Source organism: Chiloscyllium plagiosum, unplaced genomic scaffold (genome assembly GCF_037043375.1).
Source record: "Chiloscyllium plagiosum isolate Xiang-an unplaced genomic scaffold, Cpla_swu_hap1 HiC_scaffold_7, whole genome shotgun sequence".
Lineage (NCBI taxonomy): Eukaryota > Metazoa > Chordata > Chondrichthyes > Orectolobiformes > Hemiscylliidae > Chiloscyllium > Chiloscyllium plagiosum.
The window spans coordinates 106,117,527-106,139,967 of NW_028270145.1; the positions used below are offsets into that span (position 1 = coordinate 106,117,527).

General features: G+C 43.0%; 1 protein-coding gene across 3 annotated transcripts in view; it reads right to left on the reverse strand.

Annotated features, from left to right (window-relative positions):
• The window catches only part of hspbap1 (hspb associated protein 1), an 89,313-nt gene that overhangs the window by 20,809 nt on the left and 46,063 nt on the right, over window positions 1-22,441 (reverse strand). For 2 of the 3 annotated variants that reach the window (XM_087989338.1, XM_087989336.1), the window contains exons 5-6: window positions 16,031-16,202; window positions 8,546-8,680 (exon numbers count right to left, since the gene is read on the reverse strand). In XM_087989338.1, coding sequence (XP_087845464.1) covers window positions 8,546-8,680; window positions 16,031-16,202 — 307 coding nt within the window. The remainder of the gene's footprint in view (window positions 1-8,545; window positions 8,681-16,030; window positions 16,203-22,441) is intronic. The other variant, XM_043694264.2, reaches the window with a different exon arrangement.

The window sequence follows — 22,441 nt, forward strand, 5'->3', positions numbered from 1 at the left end:
GTTTACTAACAATGCAACCTGAGCACCAGCTATGACTTGGTACCACACTGCCAACTTTGCGTCAGAGGTTATGGATTTGAGCTCCAATCCAAAGATTAATTAGGGCTGACTTGTCAATACAGCGCTGAATGATTGCAATGTTGTTAGTGGTGCCATCTTTTGGATGAGATGTATAGCCAAGGTTCCCTCTTCCCTCTCAGATGAATGAAATAACGTCACAGGCTCTTTTATAAACAGCAAGCGAGTTTGATTTTCTGTCCGGGCTAATGTGCGCAACAAACAAAAGGGCTGGATTTGCTCTACCAAGACGGATAGTTTGAGTCAAGAAATATCTCAACTTGCTTGACCTGTCTCAGCAGAAAGGCATCTGAACATCATAACCTTCACTCTGGGGGATTCGATGTGAGATAGATTTGGGCCAACCAAAAGCAGAACATAGGCAGACACAGGAGTAGCCAAGTGCTGCGATAAACTCATTTGAAGGCCCACCTTGGCTCCCTTAGACCTATATCCCAGTGTTATTCAAGGCATTTAGGTCCCCTACACCTCACTCTTCAATCCCCCCGTCTAATCATAACTCCTTGCCCTCAACCATCCCCAGAGTCCTTATAGCCTCTAGAACAACTCAGGAATCAACCCCAACCCATTACTCTTCCATGTCCATTTTTCTAGCATACAATATGTTCACAACATATTGGGAAAATGACCTGTGTGGAACAGGTCAGTTTAAAAAAAAGAATTAATCACACAAATGCATCTGTCTGTGACAGTATTAGCAAGAAGGACCACCAAACAGTCATTCTGGAAACTAAACCTTGTCTTCACATTGAGGACAAGCCATCATGTCCTGTGGCACTACCACTGTACTAAATGGAAGAGGCTTTGAAAGATCTAGTGTCACAAAGCTAGTCCCTTTTTTTCTAAAAGCTGTTACTTGGCTCAAGGAGACTCTGTCCTTGATTTTTTTTCAGAGGGAGAGGTAATAAACCAGACCAGACTCTGATCAGTCTGGTTTTGTAGAGATGAAAAGAATTTTGAGAGGCCTTTTGTTTCTCTGTAAACAGATGAGACCTCAGGCCAAAGTGGTCATGCTTTAGAGGTGACCTGTATAAAGAGAGGGGAGTGGTCAGCTCTCTAGCTGAGCTGAGCAGTTTTAGTTCAGTCTTGAGCTGGTTGGAAGTTCAACAGGGAGTGCGTGGAAATTCTCTCTCTTTCTGCCCTTCAACTTCAACCTGTAAGCATGTGTTCCATTTATTCTGGTTTTTAAAAGGGAGTTTGCTTATTGGGATTGTTGAGCATATTCAGAACAGCATATTTACGTCTAGCTGGATAGGTTGAATTCTGTATGGGTTCTTTATTCTGTTCTTTGTGTTCCATTGTGTAATTTTGTGAACAAAGTTTCGTCTGTTTTAAAATCTAGTAATCAACCTCGCTGTCTTACTCCGGGTAACTTTCACTGTACACTTGCCGAAACAAATTGTAAAGTTATGGTCTGGAGTTGCCTGCTTAAGAATGTTTTGAGTGGTCTGGCCTAGTCCATAACACTAACAACTTAAAACTGGGTAAACATGCTTTGAGGACCATCAGTAGCAAAACTGCACTGCAACTGAATCTGTAACTTCAAGGCCTATCATCTCTACTCTATTACTACCAAGCAGGCGAGCAACACTGGTTCAATGAAAAGTGCAGGAGGGCACATCAGCAGCAGCTGAGATATACCTAAAAATAAGGAGTCAATCTGGTAAAGGTACAAAACAGGATTACGTTGATGCTAAACAGCATAAACAACAAGTGATGAATGGTGCTAAGTAATTCCATAATCTAATGACCATATCTAAGCTCCGCAATCTTGCCCCATGTATTCATGAATGGTGATGGACAATTAAACAACTCACTGGAGGAGGCAGCTCCAAAACATCCCCGATCATCAATAAAGGAGGAACCCAGCAGTTCACTGCAAAACATACTTTCAACAATCCTGAGCCAAAGTGCCAAGTGGATGATTCATCTCAGTTGTCTCCAAATGTCCCCAACGTCACAGGTACCAGCTTTTAGCCAATTCAATTGACTCCACATTATATCAAAAACCTGCTGGAGGTACTGGTTATTGCAAAGGCCATGGGCCCTAATAACATTCTGGCAATAGTACTGAAGACTTCTGCTCCAGAACATGCCACACCCCTGGACTGCTTTAGTGCAGTTACAACACTAACAACATGAAAACTGCCCAAGTATGTCTTACATGCAAAAAGCAGGACAGATCCAACCCAGCTAATTGCTGCTCATCAGTGTACTCTCAATTATCTGTAAAAGCAATGGCACATATTATCATCCACTGTTACTATCAAACAACACTTGCTTCACAATAACTTGCTCAGTAACTCAGTTTAGGTTGCACCAGGGCTGCTCAGCTGCTGACTTCCTTTCAATCTTGGTTGAAACATGAGCTAAAGAGCTGATTTCTGAAGGTGAAGTGAGAATGAATGACCTTGACTTCAAATCCACATTTGACTGAGTGTGGCATCAAGGAATGTTAGAAAAGCCCAAGTCAATGGAAATCAGGACAAAAACCTCTGCTGATTGCACTCATAAAAACATGTGGGAGTATTCCAAATGGCAGTTGATCAGAATTCAGGAGCAGCACATTCTTGTGAGAAGAAAGGATAGGGATGGCAAGTTACATGAACCTTGGATGACCAGGGATGTTATGACCTCAGTCAAAAAGAAAAAGGAAGCATACATAAGGTCTAGGAGGATGGGAACTGATGGAGTCCTTGAAGTATATAAATAGGAAAGAACTTAAAAAAGGAATTAGAACTGCTAAAAAGGGTGACAAAAACATTAGCAAACAGGATTAAGGAAAACCCAAGGCTTTTTATACATATATAAAAAGCAAGAGGGTAGCCAGGGAAATGGTTGGCACACTCAAGGACAAATAAGGCAATCTTTTTTGTGGAGCCAGAAGAGGTTGGTGAGGTCCTAAATGAATATGTTTGTGTCAATATTCACCATAGAAAAGGAATTGGTGGTGGATGATCTCAGAGAAGGGAGTGTCCAATTCTAAGCCAAATTGCTGTTAAAAAGAGGTGTTATGTCTCTTAAAAAGTATTAATGATTTGGAGATGCCAGTGTTGGACTAGCATGTACAAAGTTAAAAATCATATAACACTAAGTTATAGTCCAACAAGTGTAATTGGAAGCACTAGTTTTTGGAGTGCTGGTCCTTCATCAGATGGTCGTAACCTGAAGGAGCAGTGCTTCCAATTAAACTTGTTGGACTGTAACCTGGCGTTGTGAGATTTTTAAAAAAGTATTAAGGTTGAAATGCCGCAGGGTCCTGATGGGATCTATCCCAAAATATTGAGGGAGGGAAGAAAACAAATTGCTGGAGCAGTGTCAGACATCTTTTCCATCCTCTATGGCCACAGGTGGGGTCCCAGAGGACTGGAGAAAAGCCAATGTTGTCCCATCATTGAAGAAGGGTAACAGGGATAATCCTGGAAATTACAGATCTGTGACTTCATGTTTGTGGTCGGGAAATTATTGGAAAAGATTCTCAGGGACAAGATCTATATCATTCAGAAGCAAATGGACTTATTAGTGATAGGCAGCATGGTTTTGTGAGAGGGAGGTCGTGCCTCACTAACTTGTTCGAGTTTTTTGAGGAGGTGATGAAGATGACTGATGAGGGAAAAGCGGTTGACGTTGTCTACATGGACTTCAGTAAAGCCTTTGACAAGGTCCTTCATGGCAGACTTGTACAAAAGGTGAAGTCACATGGTTTCAGGGTGAGCTGGCAAGATGGTTGGAGAACTGGCTTAGGTCATAGGAGACAGAGGGTAGCGGTGTAAGGATGCTTTTCAGAATGGAAGGTTGTGACTAGTGGTGTTCCGTAGGGATCAGTGCTGGGACTTCCGTTTGTGGTCTATATAAATGATTTTGAGGAAAACATGGCTGGTCTAAATAATAAGTTTGTGGACAATACAAAGATTGGAGGAGTTGCAGATAGTGAGGAGGACTGTCAAGAGGATAAAGCAGAATATAGATCAATTGGAGGGCATGGGCAGAAAAATGGCAGACGGTGTTTAATCTGGACAAGTGTGAGGTGATGTATATTGAAGGTCAAGTACAGGTGGAAATTATACAGTAAATGGCAGAACCCTTAGGAGTATTGATACGCACAGGGATCTGGATGTGCAGGTCCACAGATCACTGAATGTGGCAACACAGGTAGATAAGGGAGTAAAAAAAAGTCTCTGGCATGCTTACCTTTTATTGGAAGGAGCACGGAGTATGGAGTATAAGAATAGACTAGTTATGCTGCAGCTTTATGGAATTTTAGTTAGGCCACGCTTGGAATATTGCGTACAACTCTGGTCGCCACAGTACGAGAAGGATGTGGATGCTTTGGAGAGGGTACAGAAAAGGTTTACCAGGATGTTGCCTGATATAGAGGATTTTAGCTATGAAGGAAGGTTAGATAAACTGGGTTTGTTTTCACTGGGATGCAGGAGGTTGAGGGGCAACCTGATAGAAGTCCATAAGATTGTGAATGGCATGGACAGAGTGGAAAGGATGAGCCTTTTTCCTAGGGTGAAGGGGTCAATTACTAGGGGGCAGAGGTTCAAAATGCAGGGGTGGGGGGAATTTAAAAGAGATGTACAAGGCACATTTTTCACACAAAGGTGGTGAGTGCCTCAAATGCATTGCCAGAGGAAGTGATGGAAGCAGCATTCAAGAAGCACCTGGATGAATAGATGAAAAGGAAGGGAATAGAGCGATACGGATCCTGTAAGTGAAGACAATTTTAGTATGGAAGGGCAAAATACGTTGGCGCAGACTTGGAGGGCTGAAAGCCCTGTCCCTGTGCTATATTGCTCTTTGTTCAATACCCTGGACAAAGGAAGATGGTTGGAATTATTGGCAGTCATCTCAGCTCTAAGTCATCTGTATCCTGGACTCAACTATCTCCAGCTACTTTATTAACTACCTGCTTTCTATCATAAGGTCAGAAATGGGTCTGTTTTCTGATTTTGCACCTTGTTCAGCACTCTTTGCAACTTCAGATATTGAAGACCATGCCCAAACACAGCAAGATCTGGACAATATCTAGCTTGGTGCTGACAACTGGTAAGTAACATTTGTATGCCACAAATGACAGGTAATCACCATTTCTAACGATAGAATCTAACTATCACCTCTTGACATACAATGGTATTAGCATTTCTGAGCCTTCCACAATCAATATGCTGGGGATTAGCAATGATCAGAAACTGATCTGAACTAGTCATATAAATACTGTGGCTATAAGAGTTAGGAGTCTTGCAGTAAGTAACTTACCTCCCGACTGCCCAAAGCCTGTCCACTGTTTGATAAGGCACAAGCCAGGAATCCACAGTTGGCTGGGTGAGTGCAGGCAAAAGTGAGGACTGCAGACGCCAGACATTAGTCAAGATTAATGCTGGAAAAGCACAGCAGGTCAGACAGCATCCGAGGAGCATGAAAATCCAGCTTTCGGGCAAAAGCCCTTCATCAGGAATGAGGCAGGGTGCCTTCGGGGTGGAGAGAGAAATTGGAGGGGGCTGGGGTGAGGATGGGGCTGGGAAGAAGGTAGCTAAGAGTACAAGAGGTGGATGGAGGTGGGGATGAAGGTGATAGGTCAGAGAGAAGGGTGCAGCAGATAGATGAGAAGGAAGATTGGCAGGTAGGACAGGTCATGAGGATGGTGCTGAACTGGAAGGTTGGAGCTGGGGGAAGGAGAAATGAGGAAACTGGTGAAGTCCACATTGATGCCCTGGGGTTGAAGTGTTCTGAGGCGGAAGATGAGGCGTTCTTCCTCCAGGCGTCGGGTGGTGAGGGAGGAGCGGTGAAAGAGGCCTCTGGCCTCCATGTCCTCGGCTGAGTGGGAGGGGGACTTGAAATGTTGGGCCACAGGGCGGTGTGGTTGATTGGTGCGGGTGTCCCAGAGATGTTCCCTAAAGCGCTCTGCTAGGAGGCGTCCAGTCTCCCCAATATAGAGGAGACCGCAACGGGAGCAACGGATACAATAAATAATATTGATGGATGTGGAAGGCTCCTTTGGGACCTTGGATAGAGGTGAGGGAGGAGGTGTGGGCGCAGCTTTTGCAATTCCTGCGGTGGCAGGGGAAGGTGCCAGGATGGGAGGGTGGGTTGTTGGGGGGCGTGGACCTGACCAGGTAGTCACGAAGGGAACGGTCTTTGCAGAAGGTGGAAAGGGGTGGGGAGGGAAATATATCCCCAGTGGTGGGGTCCGTTTGGAGGTGGCGGAAATGTCGGCGATGATTTGGTTTATGCGAAGGTTGGTAGGGTGGAAGGTGAGCATTGGGGGTTTCTGTCCTTGTTATGGTTGGAGGGGTGGGGCTTGTGGGAGGTGCGGGACTTGCGGTGAAGTTGATCAATTGCTCAACCTCCTCGCGGGAGCACGAGATGGTGCCAATGCAGTCATCAATGTAGCGGAGGAAGAGGTGGGGAGTGGTGCCGGTGTAATTACGCAAGATGGAGTGTTCTACGTAGCCAACAAAGAGACAGGCATAGCTGGGGCCCAATTCCTCCACCTCCGCTGCATCTGTTCCCAGGACATCCAATTCCACTCAAAGTGAACAATCCTGGTTGCTCTGACTTTCTTGACATTCTAGTCTGAGTTTTGAAATTTTTTTTTTGTGAAGGGGTGGAAGACACAACCATGTGTTTTCAGAATTTGTACTGTTTATCTCTTAAGCTTTGGCTCTGAAATCAGCTGGATGGTTGATCATTTCAGCACTGAGGATGCACCAACTATGTGTTGCTAATAAAACGCAAGGTGCAAGAGTTGAGAAAAAAATATCACAACACTGGGCCATATCTCAAAATACCCTGAAATTTGTAATAGAATGTGCTGAGATTGTGGAAGGCATCAAAAATGCGAGCCACAAGAACATTCAAGGAATCTATTAAATGCTGCACAAGTTCCTAATATAGCCAAAAGCAGCGATTTTACTGCCAGAGAAGAGTTAAAAATAAATTAATACTCATGGTCCATAAGAGACAACAAACCAGTCTGAATGAGAAACATCAGTTCATCCAATGCTCTGCTGTCCATTTCTCACTGTACATCAAATCCTGTTCAGCCCCATACTCACTGACCCACATTGATATCCAACAATGGTCCGACTTTTAAATTATCACAGCTTTTCAAATCTCTAATATGCTCTGACCGTTCAACCTTTGTAGAACACTGCCTTCCTCCAATTCCGGATTCGTCTGCACCCCGAGTTTTAATCACACCGCAACTAGCAATTGAGTCTTCAGCTGTGGTATTCTCTAATACCTTATGTAGCATGTTTGTGTCCAAATTCACTTGATAACACTCCGGTAAGGCACTTGCAAACATTTTATTATTTTAAAGGCACGACATAAATACAAATTGTTATTGAACTATTCTTGTTTCATGTAAGGTTTGTCTAGTTTATATGGTAGCAAAAAAAATGTTTCAGCAATTCACCAAAATTTCTGTTCAGCATGCAGAATTTCTTGTCAGGTTTTATCAAAATTAACTATTCTTTATTAAGATGTTGCCTGAAATTACCATAATTGAGCACTGCTATCCATCATGTTAGCGCACAAAACAGAAACATGATATTTCACAATTGTACCCATCATGGGCTTCTGTGACACAAAGTTTACATGCAGAATGATAGATTTTTTTTTTTGGCCTCTATTTACTAAATTATATGGCAAGCTTTCCAATTTACAACTGCATTTTGGAAAGCGATTTCTACACACTTTTGCAACATAAGCATAAGCGAATGAGTCACTCAATGGATTAAGTCAGCAATTGAACACTGTTGTACTGATGGGAGGGAAAAAGATAGCTTGTGCAAGTCGATAGCAAAGGGAAGGAGAAAGAAATTCTCAAAATAAAACAGTCCCAATGTCCACTGACAACCAAAGTTGTAAGGCTGAACAAACAACTGTTAACACAAAGATTAAACTACAATACCATCTTAAATTAGTCTGTTGGATGATAGAATAACTAGAATGAAAACCCTCATATTAAATCATGAAATGCAATTTAGCTGTTGGAAGTCTGGGCAAACAATAAAGCCACTCACTTCTGATGTAATACATCGCACAGTACTCCAAACCTGTGTACAAGATCCCAAAGCCATGAGGTAATGACCAGATTACATGTTTTTATGATGCTAATGAAGGAACAAATGTTAGCCAGGGCATTGTGGATAGCAAGTGTGCTCTTCTTCGAAAGTATACCATAGGATCATGAACATCCACATAAGAGGCAAGATAGAGCCTTGCTTTAGTCTCGAGGCTGATTGATGACACCTCTAACAGTGCAGCACTCATTCAGTATTAGCAGAGGTGTTTTGACTGAGGTTTGGTGCTCAGGTCTTTGGAATGGACTTGAATTCACAAACGTCTGACACCAAGTAAGTGCCCACCAAGATACACAGGAAGGATTCAAATCCCATGAGGTATATTAAAAACTTTCTTCAATGAAAACTCTATGCTTATCCTATAAAACACTTACACTGTAGTGATTCCTCATGCATGTGTGTTGTGGTTGACATTTTATGGTTGATGTCTTGTATATGTTGCTCTTCCTCTTATTCATGTCTTCCACAGCTTCCACAAACAAATCGGCGGCTTCTGGATTTTGTGTGTCCTTGTGTAAACACTTGGAATGAACATGCTATCAAAGCTCAAGCCTCAGATCGGTCAAAAGAAAAATAACAATTCGAAGTGTAATGCCACTTACTAATTAGTATTTGTGACAATACTGTCACCAGCTATATTTCATTTGCTTCTAAGTAATTACATCTGTTAAAGCAGTAATCAGTTTAGTTGCAGTGCTGGCTAGGAAACGTGCCCAGAAAATAGTATCTGCTGTTTTAATTGTTGATTGAAAGCAGTAACACATTTTCTGTTGGAATGAATCTCTCTGAGCACAAACATACCTCAACTGAGCATTGTGATAAACAAGTGGATCCGTGAGTGGCATCTACTCTGCTTCACTTTTTCGAGTGGAATGCAAGTGGTAGTTGGCCTGTTCTTTGTTGCGTAGCTAAAGCAGCAAGGACATGATATGACATGAAGACGTCTAAATCTTTTAACCTTGTTCACAAAGTGTTTCTGTGACCTTGGCCAAATGGACACCATGTCTCTGGAAATGTTATGGCTAAGGGTTTACATAAAGTCCAACTATTTGTTTGGTTGCAATTCGGATTTTTGTTTTGGTGGAGTTACGTCATAAGGGAGTCCTCTGAGGAATGCAGCTATGGAACAGATGGCACGAGAAAAAGAGAGGACATGGAATTCCCAGCGATTGGCTTTTTTAAAAACAGAATGCGTCACATTTGGAGGCAGAGGACCCTGGTGGTAGCATTACACAGTTTAGAGCTTTGGATATTTCTTGAAGGTAAGACAAGAGTTTGGTGGGTTGTTGTGTTAAATATAACACGGCCATTTGCAGTTTCACCCATAGCTTCATGTAAATGCAATTAGCCATAAAGCAGGTACAGCAAGTAGTGAAGATGACAAATGGAATGTTGGCCTTTATTGCAAAGAGAGATGTAGTATAAAAAGTCTTGGGAGAATAGTGCTGGATATAGATGAAGCCACACAGAGAATCATAGAATCCGTAAGGTGGAGAAAGAAACCCTTCAGCTTTTCGAGTCAACACCAACCTTCTGGAGAGCATCCTGCTCAGACCCACCCTGCCATAACTCTGTATTTCTCATGGCTAATCCACCTAGCCTGCACATCCATGGATTCTTTAGACTGTGGGAGAAAGCTGGAGCACCTGGAGAAACCCCATGCCAACATGGGGAGAATCTCCCAGTCCAGTTGGCGGAGTAAGATGCTCCAACTGGAGCTCCTCTACTCCTCCTTCTGTTTATTTCCGGTTTTCTATCTTCTTCCCCTCTTTACTCTCGGTGTTCTCTCCTGACGTACAGTAGCTTGAGGCATGGAGTGGAGTAGGTATGGCCAGCGGGCAGGAGGCCCGAGCGGGGCGGGTATGGCCGGTGGGCTGGAGGCCAGAGGCTGCAGTGCTTAGCACAGAGTACTGTTCAGTATTAATTACCTTACAAAGACATGCTTTGGGAGCAGTTCACTAATTGTTCACTCAGCTGACTCTTAATGTGAAGGAGCTGACGTCTGAGCTGCAGTTGAACAAGTTTGCCCTATACTCCTTTCTTTTCTTTCTGTCATTCAAGTGTGTTATTACCCATCATTCGTTGCCCTTCAGAAGGCGATGGTGATCTGCTTTCTTGAATCGCTGCAAACCATTTCGTGAGAATGGTCCCACAATGCTGATAGGGAATTCCAGGATTTTGATCCAGCGACTTTGAAGAAATAGTGATACATTTTCAAGTCACTGTGTTGAGTGGCTTGGGGAGCTTTCATGTGGTGATCTTCCCATGTAGCTGCTACCTTTTCCCACTCCAGGGATTGTGGTCATGAGTTTGAAAGGTGCTGTCTTGGAACCTTAGTGAACTTCTGCAGTGCCTGTTCTTGATGGTACATGTTGCAGTTACCAAGTGATAATGGTGGAGGGCATGATGTTTGGTGGTCTGCCAGTCAAGCGGGCTGTTTTGCCCTAGATAGTGTCAAGTTTCTTGAGTATTGTTGGAGCTGCACTCACCCAAGATTAGAATGGTACTGGAAAAGAACAGCAGGTCAGGCAGCATCCAAGGAGCAGGAAAATTGATGTTTCAGGCAAAAGCCCTTCATCAGGAATGAAACAGGGAGCCTCCGGGATGGAGAGGTAAATGGGAGGGTATGGGGCTGGGGAGAAGGTAGCTAAAAGTACAATATGTGGATGGAGGTGGGGGTAAAGGTGATAGGTCAGAGAGGAGGATGGAGCGGATAGGTGGAAAGGAAGATTTGGCAGGTAGAATGGGTCATGAAAATGGCGCTGAGCTGGCAGGTTGGAACTGGGGTAAGATAGGGGAGGGAAAATGAGGAAACTGGTGAAGTCCACATGGCTGCCATGGGGTTGAAGTGTTCCGAGGCGGAAGATGAGGCATTCTTCCTCCAGGCGTCGGGTGGTGAGGGAGCGGTGGTGGAGGAGGCCCAAGACCTACATGTCCTCGGCAGAGTGGGAGGGGGAGTTTAAATATTCGGCCACAGGGCGGTGGGGTTGTTTGGTGTGGGTGTCCTGGAGATTTCCCTAAAGCGTTCTGCGAGAAGGCATCCAGTCTCCCCAATGTAAAGGAGACCGCATTGGGAGTAACAGATACAATAAATGACATTGGTGGATGAGCAGGTTAAACTTCGGATGTGGAAGGCTCCTTTGGGGAGGGAGAAAGTGTGGGCGCAGGTTTTGCAATTCTTGCAGTGCCAGGGGCAAGTACCAGAAGGAGAGGGTGGGTTGTTGGGGTGCGTGTACCTGACCAGGTAGTCATTGGGGAACGGTCTTTGAGGAAAGCAGAAAGGGGTGGGGAGGGAAATATATCCCTGGTGGTGGGGTCCGTTTGTAGGTGGCGGAAATGTCAGTGGATGATGTGGTTTATGTGGAGGCTGGTAGGGTGGAAGGTGAGGACCATGGGGGTTCTGTCCTTGTTGCGGTTGAAGGGGTGGTGTCTGAGGGCGGAGGTGCGGGACGTGGATGGGATGTGTTGGAGGGCATCTTCAACCACGTGGGAAGGGAAATTATGGCCTTTAAAGGAGGAGGCCATCTGGTGTATTCTGTGGTCCTGGGCTGCCTATCTTCCTTTCCACCTATCCACTCCACCCTCCTCCCTGACCTATCACCTTCATCTCCTCCCCCACTCACCTACTGTACTCTATGCTACTTTCTCCCCATCCCCACCCTCCTCTCATTTATCTTTCCCTAGGCACTCTGCCTGTATTCCTGATGAAGGGCTTTTGCCTGAAACATCTATTTTACTGATTACAGATTACATTACAGATTACATTACAGTGTGGAAACAGGCCCTTCGGCCCAACAAGTCCACACCGACCCGCCGAAGCGAACTCACCCATACCCCTACATTTACCCCTTACCGAACACTACAGGCAATTTAGTATGGCCAATTCACCTGACCCTGCACATCTTTGGACTGTGGGAGGAAACTGGAGCACCCGGAGGAAACCCACGCAGACACGGGGAGAACGTGCAAACTCCACACAGTCAGTTGCCTGAGGCGGGAATTGAACCCAGGTCTCTGGCGCTGTGAGGCAACAGTGCTAACCACTGTGCCACCGTGCCACCCACTGCTCCTCAGATGCTGCCTGAACTGCTGTGCTTTTCAGCACCACTCTAATCTAAACTGTGATTAGTCAATCGCCAAAGACGGTGATGGAAAGGTCCAGGAAGGGGAGGGAGATTGCCAAGATGGTCCAGGTGAATTTGTGGTTAGAATGGAAGGTGTTGGTAAAGCTGACGAACTGTTCAAGCACCTCATGAGAGTACAAGACGGCACCGATACAGTCATTGGTATAGCGGAGGAACGGGTGAGGGGGTGGTGCCAGTTTAATGGCGGAAGACACGCATGAGAATTTCTAGAAGCATGGCATTCCAACCGGAACTGTATCAAAACATACATAGAGTTAGACCTCATCTACCACCCCCTGAGAAAAAAAGGAAATGAAATCACCAATCCAAAGATACCCAAACATTTAATAGAAACCAGGAAGTATCAGCAGTGCTTCGCCCAGAGGCCCACTGAAGATGTTACCTAGGAGGGTGATGAAATGTCTGGAAACGCACCTTTCAGCTCAGCGAGCAAACCTACATCCAGAACATCAGCCTGAGCAACAAATCTTCTCAAAACTCGCTAAGTATAAAAATTTCCTGTCAATGTAGTGATTTCCAATTGATTTTCATCTGCAAATGTTTCAACAGCACACCTTGTACAGGATTGAAAAGTTTAGCTTTGTGTGTTTAACTATGCGCATGTGGCATCTTGGTATTGTTGTAAGTTTCAAAGGATTGAGGACAAATGCTCATAATTTCATCCTTTTAAAATCCTGATCACTTTGTTAATTGTATCAATTAACTTTCTCAGAAATTTACAAAAGCCAACTAAATAAAACAAATTCAATAATTCCACTCCAAGGTTTGAGCTCTCATCTATTTGGTTGGATGCCAGTGTTCAAAACTCTAAGCTATCATTAGTTATGCACACACCATATTCCAATAGTTGACACAGGGAAGGCTCATGATGAGATTCATGCAAGGAAACTGATTTTTCTCAGTTGATTTCAGCATAAGCGTTTAAAAAAGACTGCCTCGTGCTGAAGCAGTATATATACTCTTAGAGCATGTCAAATGTTTAAGCTGTTTTGTTTCCACTAGGAAATATTTAGGGTCTTTGTTGCCATGCCAAGGTCATAGCACAGTTCACAGATGTCTCTGTCTAAGCGATGATAAATGCATTACAAAGCGAGAATATTCAAACATATAAAAATCATCCAGCCATAAATATACCACTTTAAACTTCTGCTTTTCATTGGCCCAGTCTTGATCTATTTTAGAACTATTAAAAAAATGTAGACAATGGATTCTTTTTTACCAAAATCTTGTGTATTTCTTGTAATTGACCCCAATTCTGAATAAGCCAACAGCATTCAAAGCTGCAATAAATCAAGATGCTGGAGATTACTGTGGTCTTTAAACCAACATCAGATAAAGAACAAGGCAAAACTGTGACAAGATTATTTAACTGCACTATAAATTCTGGGCTCAATGAGTAAGGGCACCATGTGGTGCAATATCGATGGGAGTTGCCAAATTTGGTCGAACTCGCAACATTGCATCAAGATTTAGGACTTGATTTTCCTTTACATTGAGGAAAAGCAGATCTGCACACTTTCCACCTTCTAAAACGCACACCCAACACAAGTCTAATATTGCCTGGGATTGGTTTTGCTGTGTTAATTGTGATGGAGTTTGTAAGGGCTGTAGGTCAGGAGGCTTGGTTATCTAACTCACTGGCTCAACTGGCAACATTGCTTAAAAGTCCATAAACCTCAGCCCATATAGTCCTCATGCCCCCAAAATCACACGTCATTTTCTCAGGATGTCTTTGTAACCTCCATGTGACCTCATACACCCTCTGGTCTCTCAATCCAACTCATGTCCCCTCAGGATATTCTATCATTTTCTTATGCCTCCTCAGATCTTCCATATCACTCCTTGCCGTGCCTCCTTACAGGTGCAAGGCAATTTCATGCCTCTCAGAAACCCCATACTACTGTAATCCTCCACAATTCTCCCAAACCACCAAATGCTCTCTGATATCCCATGCCATCTGTATGCACCCTCATAGATCCTTGATAACCACTCACCCAATTGGAACAATGTACATTGCTCAGGAGCCATGCAATAGCAATGGGATTGTCATTGAATAATTGGAAAAAACTCCTCTAATAATCTTAGAATACCTTTAATTCAAATTATCATTAATACTGGGAAAAATATTCAAATCAAAAACTGTTATCCTTTAAGCAAGCAAAATAGAAATGACATGAAAAAAGATACATTTTTATTGCTGCAGCCCCTTAAATGTGTCAATGGTTCTTGGATCAACAGATCATCTGCTTAGCTGACGCTATTAGTAGTTTTGAAACCCAGTTTAGCATTCATAATGTCTATAGCTGTCATTCAAAAGCTAACAGCTATATTTCCAGAAAGTAACATAGCTCAACAGTGTACTATTTCTATTCCACAGCATAATTGTTGTCATGGAGATGAATAAGTGCAAAGATTTTCTTAACTTTCCAAAGTAAGTCTTCTTTAAGCAGTCAGATGCTTAAGCAATCAGGCTGTGACTGACAGATTTTCTTTTAAAAATGTTTATGTTTTATGGCACTTTCTTCAGTCGAAAAAAGTTTTACAGTGCAACACTTACACAACAGTGGTTAACATAAGGGCCATTTATTGTTAAAATTGAGGACAGGAGAAACTTCTCTCAAAAGGCTGTTATTGCTCGCAATTCTCTATCCTGCTGAGAAGTGTAGGCTGAATTAATGAATATATACAAGCCTGAGTTAGACAGATTTTTGATTGAAATGAGAAACAAAGGGTTATGAAGGACAAGCAGAAAATTGGGAGTTATGACCACATCAGATCAGCAATGATCTTTTTCTCTAGTGAAGCAGGCTGAAGGGTTGAATGACCTACTCATGATTTCACTTCAAATGGCTTTGTGTTTTATTTGTATGAAGAACTCATGATGAATTACTGTATTAAAAACACATCTACATTACAGCACAGCATCTAATATATAGTGTCAAAATGTTTTACACTTATCTATCAAAATGATCTAAATCCAAGGCTGTTTAATTTCAATGGTCAAGTAGATACTTTTTTTTAAGGCTTAAAAACCCACACCTGCTCACAAAAGTCTATTGATCCAGAAACACAGATTTGGTCCAAGTTAGATATGGATAGAGCTCGTCATGAGGTTGAGTTAATGGAGGATGGAAGCCAGGAGGACAGCTGGTCGAACACCAGAATATTATAGAAGTAACAAAGACATGAACAACGGGTTTCAGCGGATGTGGAACTGAGGCCAAGTAATGTTAATAAAAGGGAAAAGTGGTTGTTGTGATGATGGAACTGATATGTGGCTTGAAGCTCACATCAGTCAAATCCATTGTAAACGTCAGACAGATGTTCTGCTTGAGTGATAAGGAACAACATGATTAAAAGCAGAAGTGCTAGAGGGATTGAGCTGCTCTGGCAGCCTCTGTGCAGCAAGAAACAGAGTTAACATTTTGAGAGCAATCTGACTCTTTGATTCTGGGAGACTTGCTGAGTTTCTCCAGCAGTTACTGGGTTTTGCAGTACCATTCCCATACTTAATATAATTGAAAGTTCTATTTATAGCATAGCTGTAAAGAGCCAGTGACATACACTGCAATGCACCTTTCACAATCGTCCAACATCCTGAAATTTAACACTGATTAGTAATGAATGAATTGAATAACAGAGCATATCTAAGAGGTCAAATGTCTTACACCCGATTCCTTTAATCCCATGCCCAGGCAACATGCACAATCTTACCTCTCCTGGATGCAATGTCACAACATGCGGTTTAGCTCCATGAAATCGAGGGAAGTGCTCCAAATCAGGGTTGACCACGTTCACACTGCTAAATACACTAGACTCCTCATAAGGAATACGAGTGGGATACAGGGAGGCTGTGTCTTCTGGGGGGAAAAGATGCCATCTCTTTCTGCAAATGTATTGTTGAGAAGTTTCCTTAATTATTTCAATGAGAAAACATTTGTGTGTAAGACTTAAAAGATTTTTTTTCTTTCAGGCTTACCACCCTATCTCTCAAAGCCATATATATTCTGCAGCTGGTTACAAACTCAACCCAAGCCAGTGCCTCACTGACAATAGGATAGCCACCCAATTGTGTTCCCATTCACACTACAGGCACCTGATATCTATCTGGCACCCATCTGTAGCAGCATATTGGCAATTTAAGAGGCAGGGCAAAAGGAATGATACCGCTGAATCTTTGGGCTGCTGTTTCCAATAACAAAGTTTCAGCTGCTCAAGCATTTTACCCCATATCGGTATCAAAATATTCACTTAAATGTCTTATTCTATTTCTTTAAGGAGTAAAACAAGCTTAGATAAAATAAATTTTCAGCCATATATTCTGGCTAGTGAGATGGTTGTAAATCTTTACAGTCATCTAGTCAGAGAGCTGTAGATGCTCCAGCATTCAGTATGTTCAAGGCTGATATATTTTTTGATCGCTGAGGAAATAGAAGGAGATGGGGAGCACGCAAGAAGTGCAGCTGAGGCAAATGATCAACTGCAATGATATTGAATGGTAGAGCAGGCTGGAGAGGCTATATGCTCTATTCCAGATCCCACTTGCGTTCTTACATTGCTAACAGTAGATGCTCAAGTATAAAAACAAAGACTTACAGCTCAGGTATTGCTTAGAATAAATTATTGCTTCTTGTTCTGAAGCCAAAGCCTCAGCAGTTTCAATGATATTCTGGTCACCTAATATACCTTACTATCATTGAGTATGATTGACAAACTAAGAGTCAAATTACTGTAATCTTGTGCTGTGGTTCCATGCTTACCATTTTATGACTTAAGGATGCCCTAAGCACATTTCACTTAATGAAAACGAGATAAATGAAACATTTAGCAAATTAGTCTTGGCTGTAGTTAAATCCAGGTCTCAGCAGTGAATAGACAACTTTCGAAACCAGTGCACCAACCTGTCACAGGCTGAAGGGATAATTGCTAAAAGCTGTTGATTTTCAGTAAACTGCCTTTACAGTAAAGGAATTAATATTCCAAGATCCACGAGTTCAGTAAATCAACATTTTTTTTAAATGAAGGCATATTGTTGTGATCGAGGTAGCAATAGACACATGACTAACTATTCAGCTAGGCAATGGCATTAACACCAGAGCATCTGGGAAGAAAATATCTTGGTGAGGACACAGGATGATTGAAAGAGATGGCTTAATAGGTTGTCAGAGGGGTTCAAAATGCAATGTTAAGATGTACTTCACTCCAATTATTTCAACCTCTTAAAATGAAGGCAATATGAAGCAAACAAGAATTGGAAACACACTAAATGATAAATATCTGCAGCTCAAAATATATCCAGACTTTCTCCTCTTGCCTCAGTTACTGCAGTTCAGTAAACATGTGTGCTGTGGGAGTGATACTGAAACTCAGTCATAGACCTAGAACTGAACAAATCCGGTGGATTACTGCCAAAACCTCATTTGAGACTTGGCGCAAGGGATAGGTCTAGTAGATAGTGGAGATGTTCCTGTGATGTGCAGCAAAGGCTTCATTTCATTCACCACATGATTTCAAACCTTTAACAAATGATCTCTATCTGACTTCAAAGTCACCTTTCAAAGCTAGACCGGGCCAGCTCCTCTAAGCAAACAACAGAAGACTTTTGTTTAGATCACAGTCCAACGTTTACCCTGTTTTTGTTTAACCAGAACTCAATTAACCATCCCTTTTGAACAGAGCAAATAACAGACATGTTGCATAATAACAGCACTCCAGATGTATCTTCAACATGCCTATGGATATGGCCAAAGCTTCCTCAAGAGGTCCAGTCATTTACTCGTTCAAAACATTTAAAGTTGAAACAGATTCCAAATTTTGAAAAGGAGATATTAAAGCTCTGGAAAAATTGAAAAAATCATGCAAAAAATATGCAACTTAGTTAAATCTGCAATGGAACACAGTCTTCTCACCTAACAAAGCAAAATGTTCCCTCAACTGAGTTCGGAAAAACTTGCATCAAAATTTGTCATAAAGCTCTAAATTCTATTCCTGTAGCATCCACTTTCATGAATTTCTAACATAGTAATTGTGATCAATTAACAATGTTCAGAAATATGTATTCCCTTGAGCATGGAAAAACTAAGGGAATATCTAAATTGAGGTATTTAAGGTGATTTGCTCACAAACCAGCTTCTACAACCACAAACAAAAATGATAATTATGGAAGTGACATACACCTAGGGCACAGTCTATCATTTCCCCGGATGGGCAGATATCATCAAGATGATGAAAAGGATTTCACAGAGTAGAGAGAAATTATTTCCTCAGGTACAGGAATACAGGAGATGGGAGCATTCACTTAAAATTAGCTGCTCAGGAGTGATGTCAGGAAGCTTTTCATCACACAAGAATCTGTTGAGATCAGGGTCAATGAAAAGTTACAAAACTGATGGACGTTTGTTAATCCTATCGCTTATGTTCAGTATTTTTGACTAGAGACTAAACTAAAAAAAACAATAACTGTGGAAGGAATTGCTGCACTTTGTTTCACAGTTTTATTTCCCTACCGATAAATCCATTTCTTTGTGAGCCTGCATCTGTATGCATGTAAAGACAATAGACAGTAGGTGCAGGAGTAGGCCTTTCTGCCCTTCGAGCCTGCACCACCATTCAATATGATCATGGCTGATCATCCTTAATCAGCATCCTGTTCCTGCCTTATCTCCATAACCCTTGATTCCACTATCCTTGAGAGCTCTATCCAACTCTTTCTTAAATTAATCCAGAGACTGGGCCTCCACTGCCCTCTGGGGCAGAGCATTCCGCACAGCCACCACTCTCTGGGTGAAGACGTTTCTCCTCATCTCTGTCCTAAATGGTCTACCCCGTATTTTTAAGCTGTGTCCTCTGGTTCGGCACTCACCCATCAGCGGTAACGTGTTTCCTGCCTCCAGAGTGTCCAATCCTTTAATAATCTCATACCTCTCAATCATATCCCCGCTCAGTCTTTGAAACTCAAGGGTATACAAGCCCAGTCGCTCCAGTCTTTCAATGTAAGGTAATCCCGCCATTCCAGGATTGACCTAGTGAGCCTTCGCTGCACTCCCTCAATAGCCAGAATGTCTTTCCTCAAATTTGGAGACCAGAACTGCACACAGTACTCCAGGTGTGGTCTCACCAGGGACCTGTACAGCTGCAGAAGAACCTCTTTGCTTCTATAATCAATCCCTCTTGTTATGAAGGCCAGCATGCTATTAGCCTTCTTCACTACCTGCTGTACCGGCATGCTTACCTTCATCGACTGGTGCTGAAAACGTGTTGCTGGAAAAGCGCAGCAGGTCAGGCAGCATCCAAGGAACAGGAGAATCAACCTGACGAGGGAGTCAAGGAGGGAGTGGTCTTTACCCCCACCAACCCAACCTCCACTCCCGGCACCTTCCCCTGCAACCACAAGAAATGCAAAACTTGCGCCCATACCTCCCCCCTTACTTCCCTCCAAGGCCCCAAGGGATACTTCCATATCCGCCACAAATTCACCTGCACCTCCACACACATCATCTATTGCAACCGCTGCACCCGATGTGGCCTCCTCTATATTGGGGAGACAGGCCGCCTACTTGCGGAACGGTTCAGAGAACACCTCTGGGACACCCGCACCAACCAACCCAACCACCCCGTGGCTCAACATTTCAACTCCCCCTCCCACTCCACCAAGGACATTCAGGTCCTTGGACTCCTCCATCGCCAGACCATAGCAACACGATGGTTGGAGGAAGAGTGCCTCATCTTTTCCTAGGAACCCTCCAACCACAAGGGATGAACTCAGATTTCTCCAGTTTCCTCATTTCCCCTCCCTCCACCTTGTCTCAGTCAAATCCCTCGAACTCAGCACCGCCTTCCTAACCTGCAATCTTCTTCCTGACCTCTCTGCCCCCACCCCACTCTGGCATATCACCCTCACCTTGACCTCCTTCTACCTATCGCATTTCCAACGCCCCTCCCCCAAGTCCCTCCTCCCTACCTTTTATCTTAGCCTGCTGGGCACACTTTCCTCATTCCTGAAGAAGGGCTTATGCCCGAAACGTCGATTCTCCTGTTCCTTGGATGCTGCCTGACCTGCTGCACTTTTCCAGCAACACATTTTCAGCTCTGATCTCCAGCATCTGCAGTCCTCACTTTCTCCTTCATTGACTGGTGTACAAGAACACCCAGATCTCTCTGTACTGCCCCTTTACCTAAATTGATTCATTTAGGTAGTAATCTGCCTTCCTGTTCTTGCCGCCAAAGTGGATAACCGTACATTTATCCACATTAAACTGCATCTGCCATGCATCTGACCACTCACCTAACTTGTCCAGGTCACCCTGTAATCTCCTAACATCCTCATCACATTTCACCCTGCCACCCAGCTTAGTATCATCAGCAAATTTGCTAATGTTTATTACTAATACCATCTTCTATATCATTAACATATATTGTAAAAAGCTGCGGTCCCAGTACTGATCCCTGCAGTACCCCACTGGTCACTGCCTGCCATTCCGAAATTGAGCTGTTTATCACTACTCTTTGTTTCCTATCAGCCAACTAACTTTCAATCCAAGTTAGTAGTTTGCCCCCAATACCATGCGCCCTAATTTTGCTCACTAACCTCCTATGTGGGACTTTATCAAAAGCTTTCTGAAAGTCCAGGTACACTACATCTACTGGATCTCGTCCATCTTCAGAGTTACATCCTCAAAAAATTTAAGATTAGTCAAGCATGATTTCCCCTTCATAAATCCATGCTGACTCTGACCTATCCTGTTACTACTATCCAGATGTGCCGTAATTTCATCCTTTATAATATACTCCAGCATCTTTCCCACCACTGAGGTCAGACTAACTGGTCTATAATTTCCTGCTTTCTCTCTCACTCTTTTCTTAAAGAGTGGTATAACATTAGCCACCCTCCAATCCGCAGGAACTGATCCCGAATCTATCGAACTTTGGAAAATAATCACCTACGCATCCACAATTTCTCGAGCTACCTCCTTCAGTACCCTGGGATGTAGACCATCAGGCCCCGGGGATTTATCAACCTTCAGACTTAACAGTCTCTCTAACGCCAATTCCTGGCAAATATAAATTTTCTCCAGTTCAGGTCCTTCAGCCACTGTTACCTCACGGAGATTGCTTGTGTCTTCCCCAGTGAACACAGATCTGAAGTACCAATTCAATTCTTCTGCCATTTCTTTATTCCCCGTAATATATTCCCCTGTTTCTGTCTTCAAGGGCCCAATTTTAGTCTTAACCATTTTTTTGCCTTTCACATACCTAAAAAAACTTTTACTATCCTCCTTTATGTTACTGGCCAGTTAACCTCGTACCTCACTTTTTCTCTGCGTATTTCCTTCTTATTAATCCTCTGTTGTTTTTTAAAAGCTTCCCAGTCCTCTGTTTTCCCACCTATCTTGGTTATGTTATACTTTTTCTCTTTTAACTTTATGTTTCTTTACTTCCCTTGTCAGCCACAGCCACCCCTGCCTCCTCCTAGGATCTTTCTTCCTTTTTGGAATGAATTGATCCTGCAACTTCTGCATTATATACAGAAATATGTCATTGTTCCTCCACTGTCATCCCTGCTAGGGTATTGCACCACTGAACTTTGGCCAGCTCCTCCCTCATCGCTCCATAGTTCCCTTTATTCAACTGAAAAATTGCCACTTCCGATTGTACCTCTCCCTCTCAAATTGCAGATTGAAGCTTATTGTATTATAGTCACTACTTCCCAATGGCTCCTTCACTTCGAGGTCCCTGACCAATTCTGGTTCGTTGCACAATACCAGATCCAGAATTGCCTTCTCCCTGGTCGGCTCCAGCACCAGCTGGTCTAAGAATCCATCTCTGAGGCACTCCACAAAGTCTCTTTCTTGAGGTCCAATACCATCCTGATTCTCCCAGTCCATCTGCATGTTGAAATCCCCCATAACAACTGTAGTAACATCTTTGCGACAGGCCAATTTCAGCTCCTGATTTAACTTACATCCGACATCCAGACTACTGTTTGGGGGCCTGTAGATAATTCCCAAGAGTAAAGGTTTAAAAAGGAGTTTTAGTTAGAGTATTAACTATTCGAACCACACATTGACAGTTTAATACTGTAACTTGTGGCTCAAATTTACTTATTTTAATAAATAATTTCTAGAA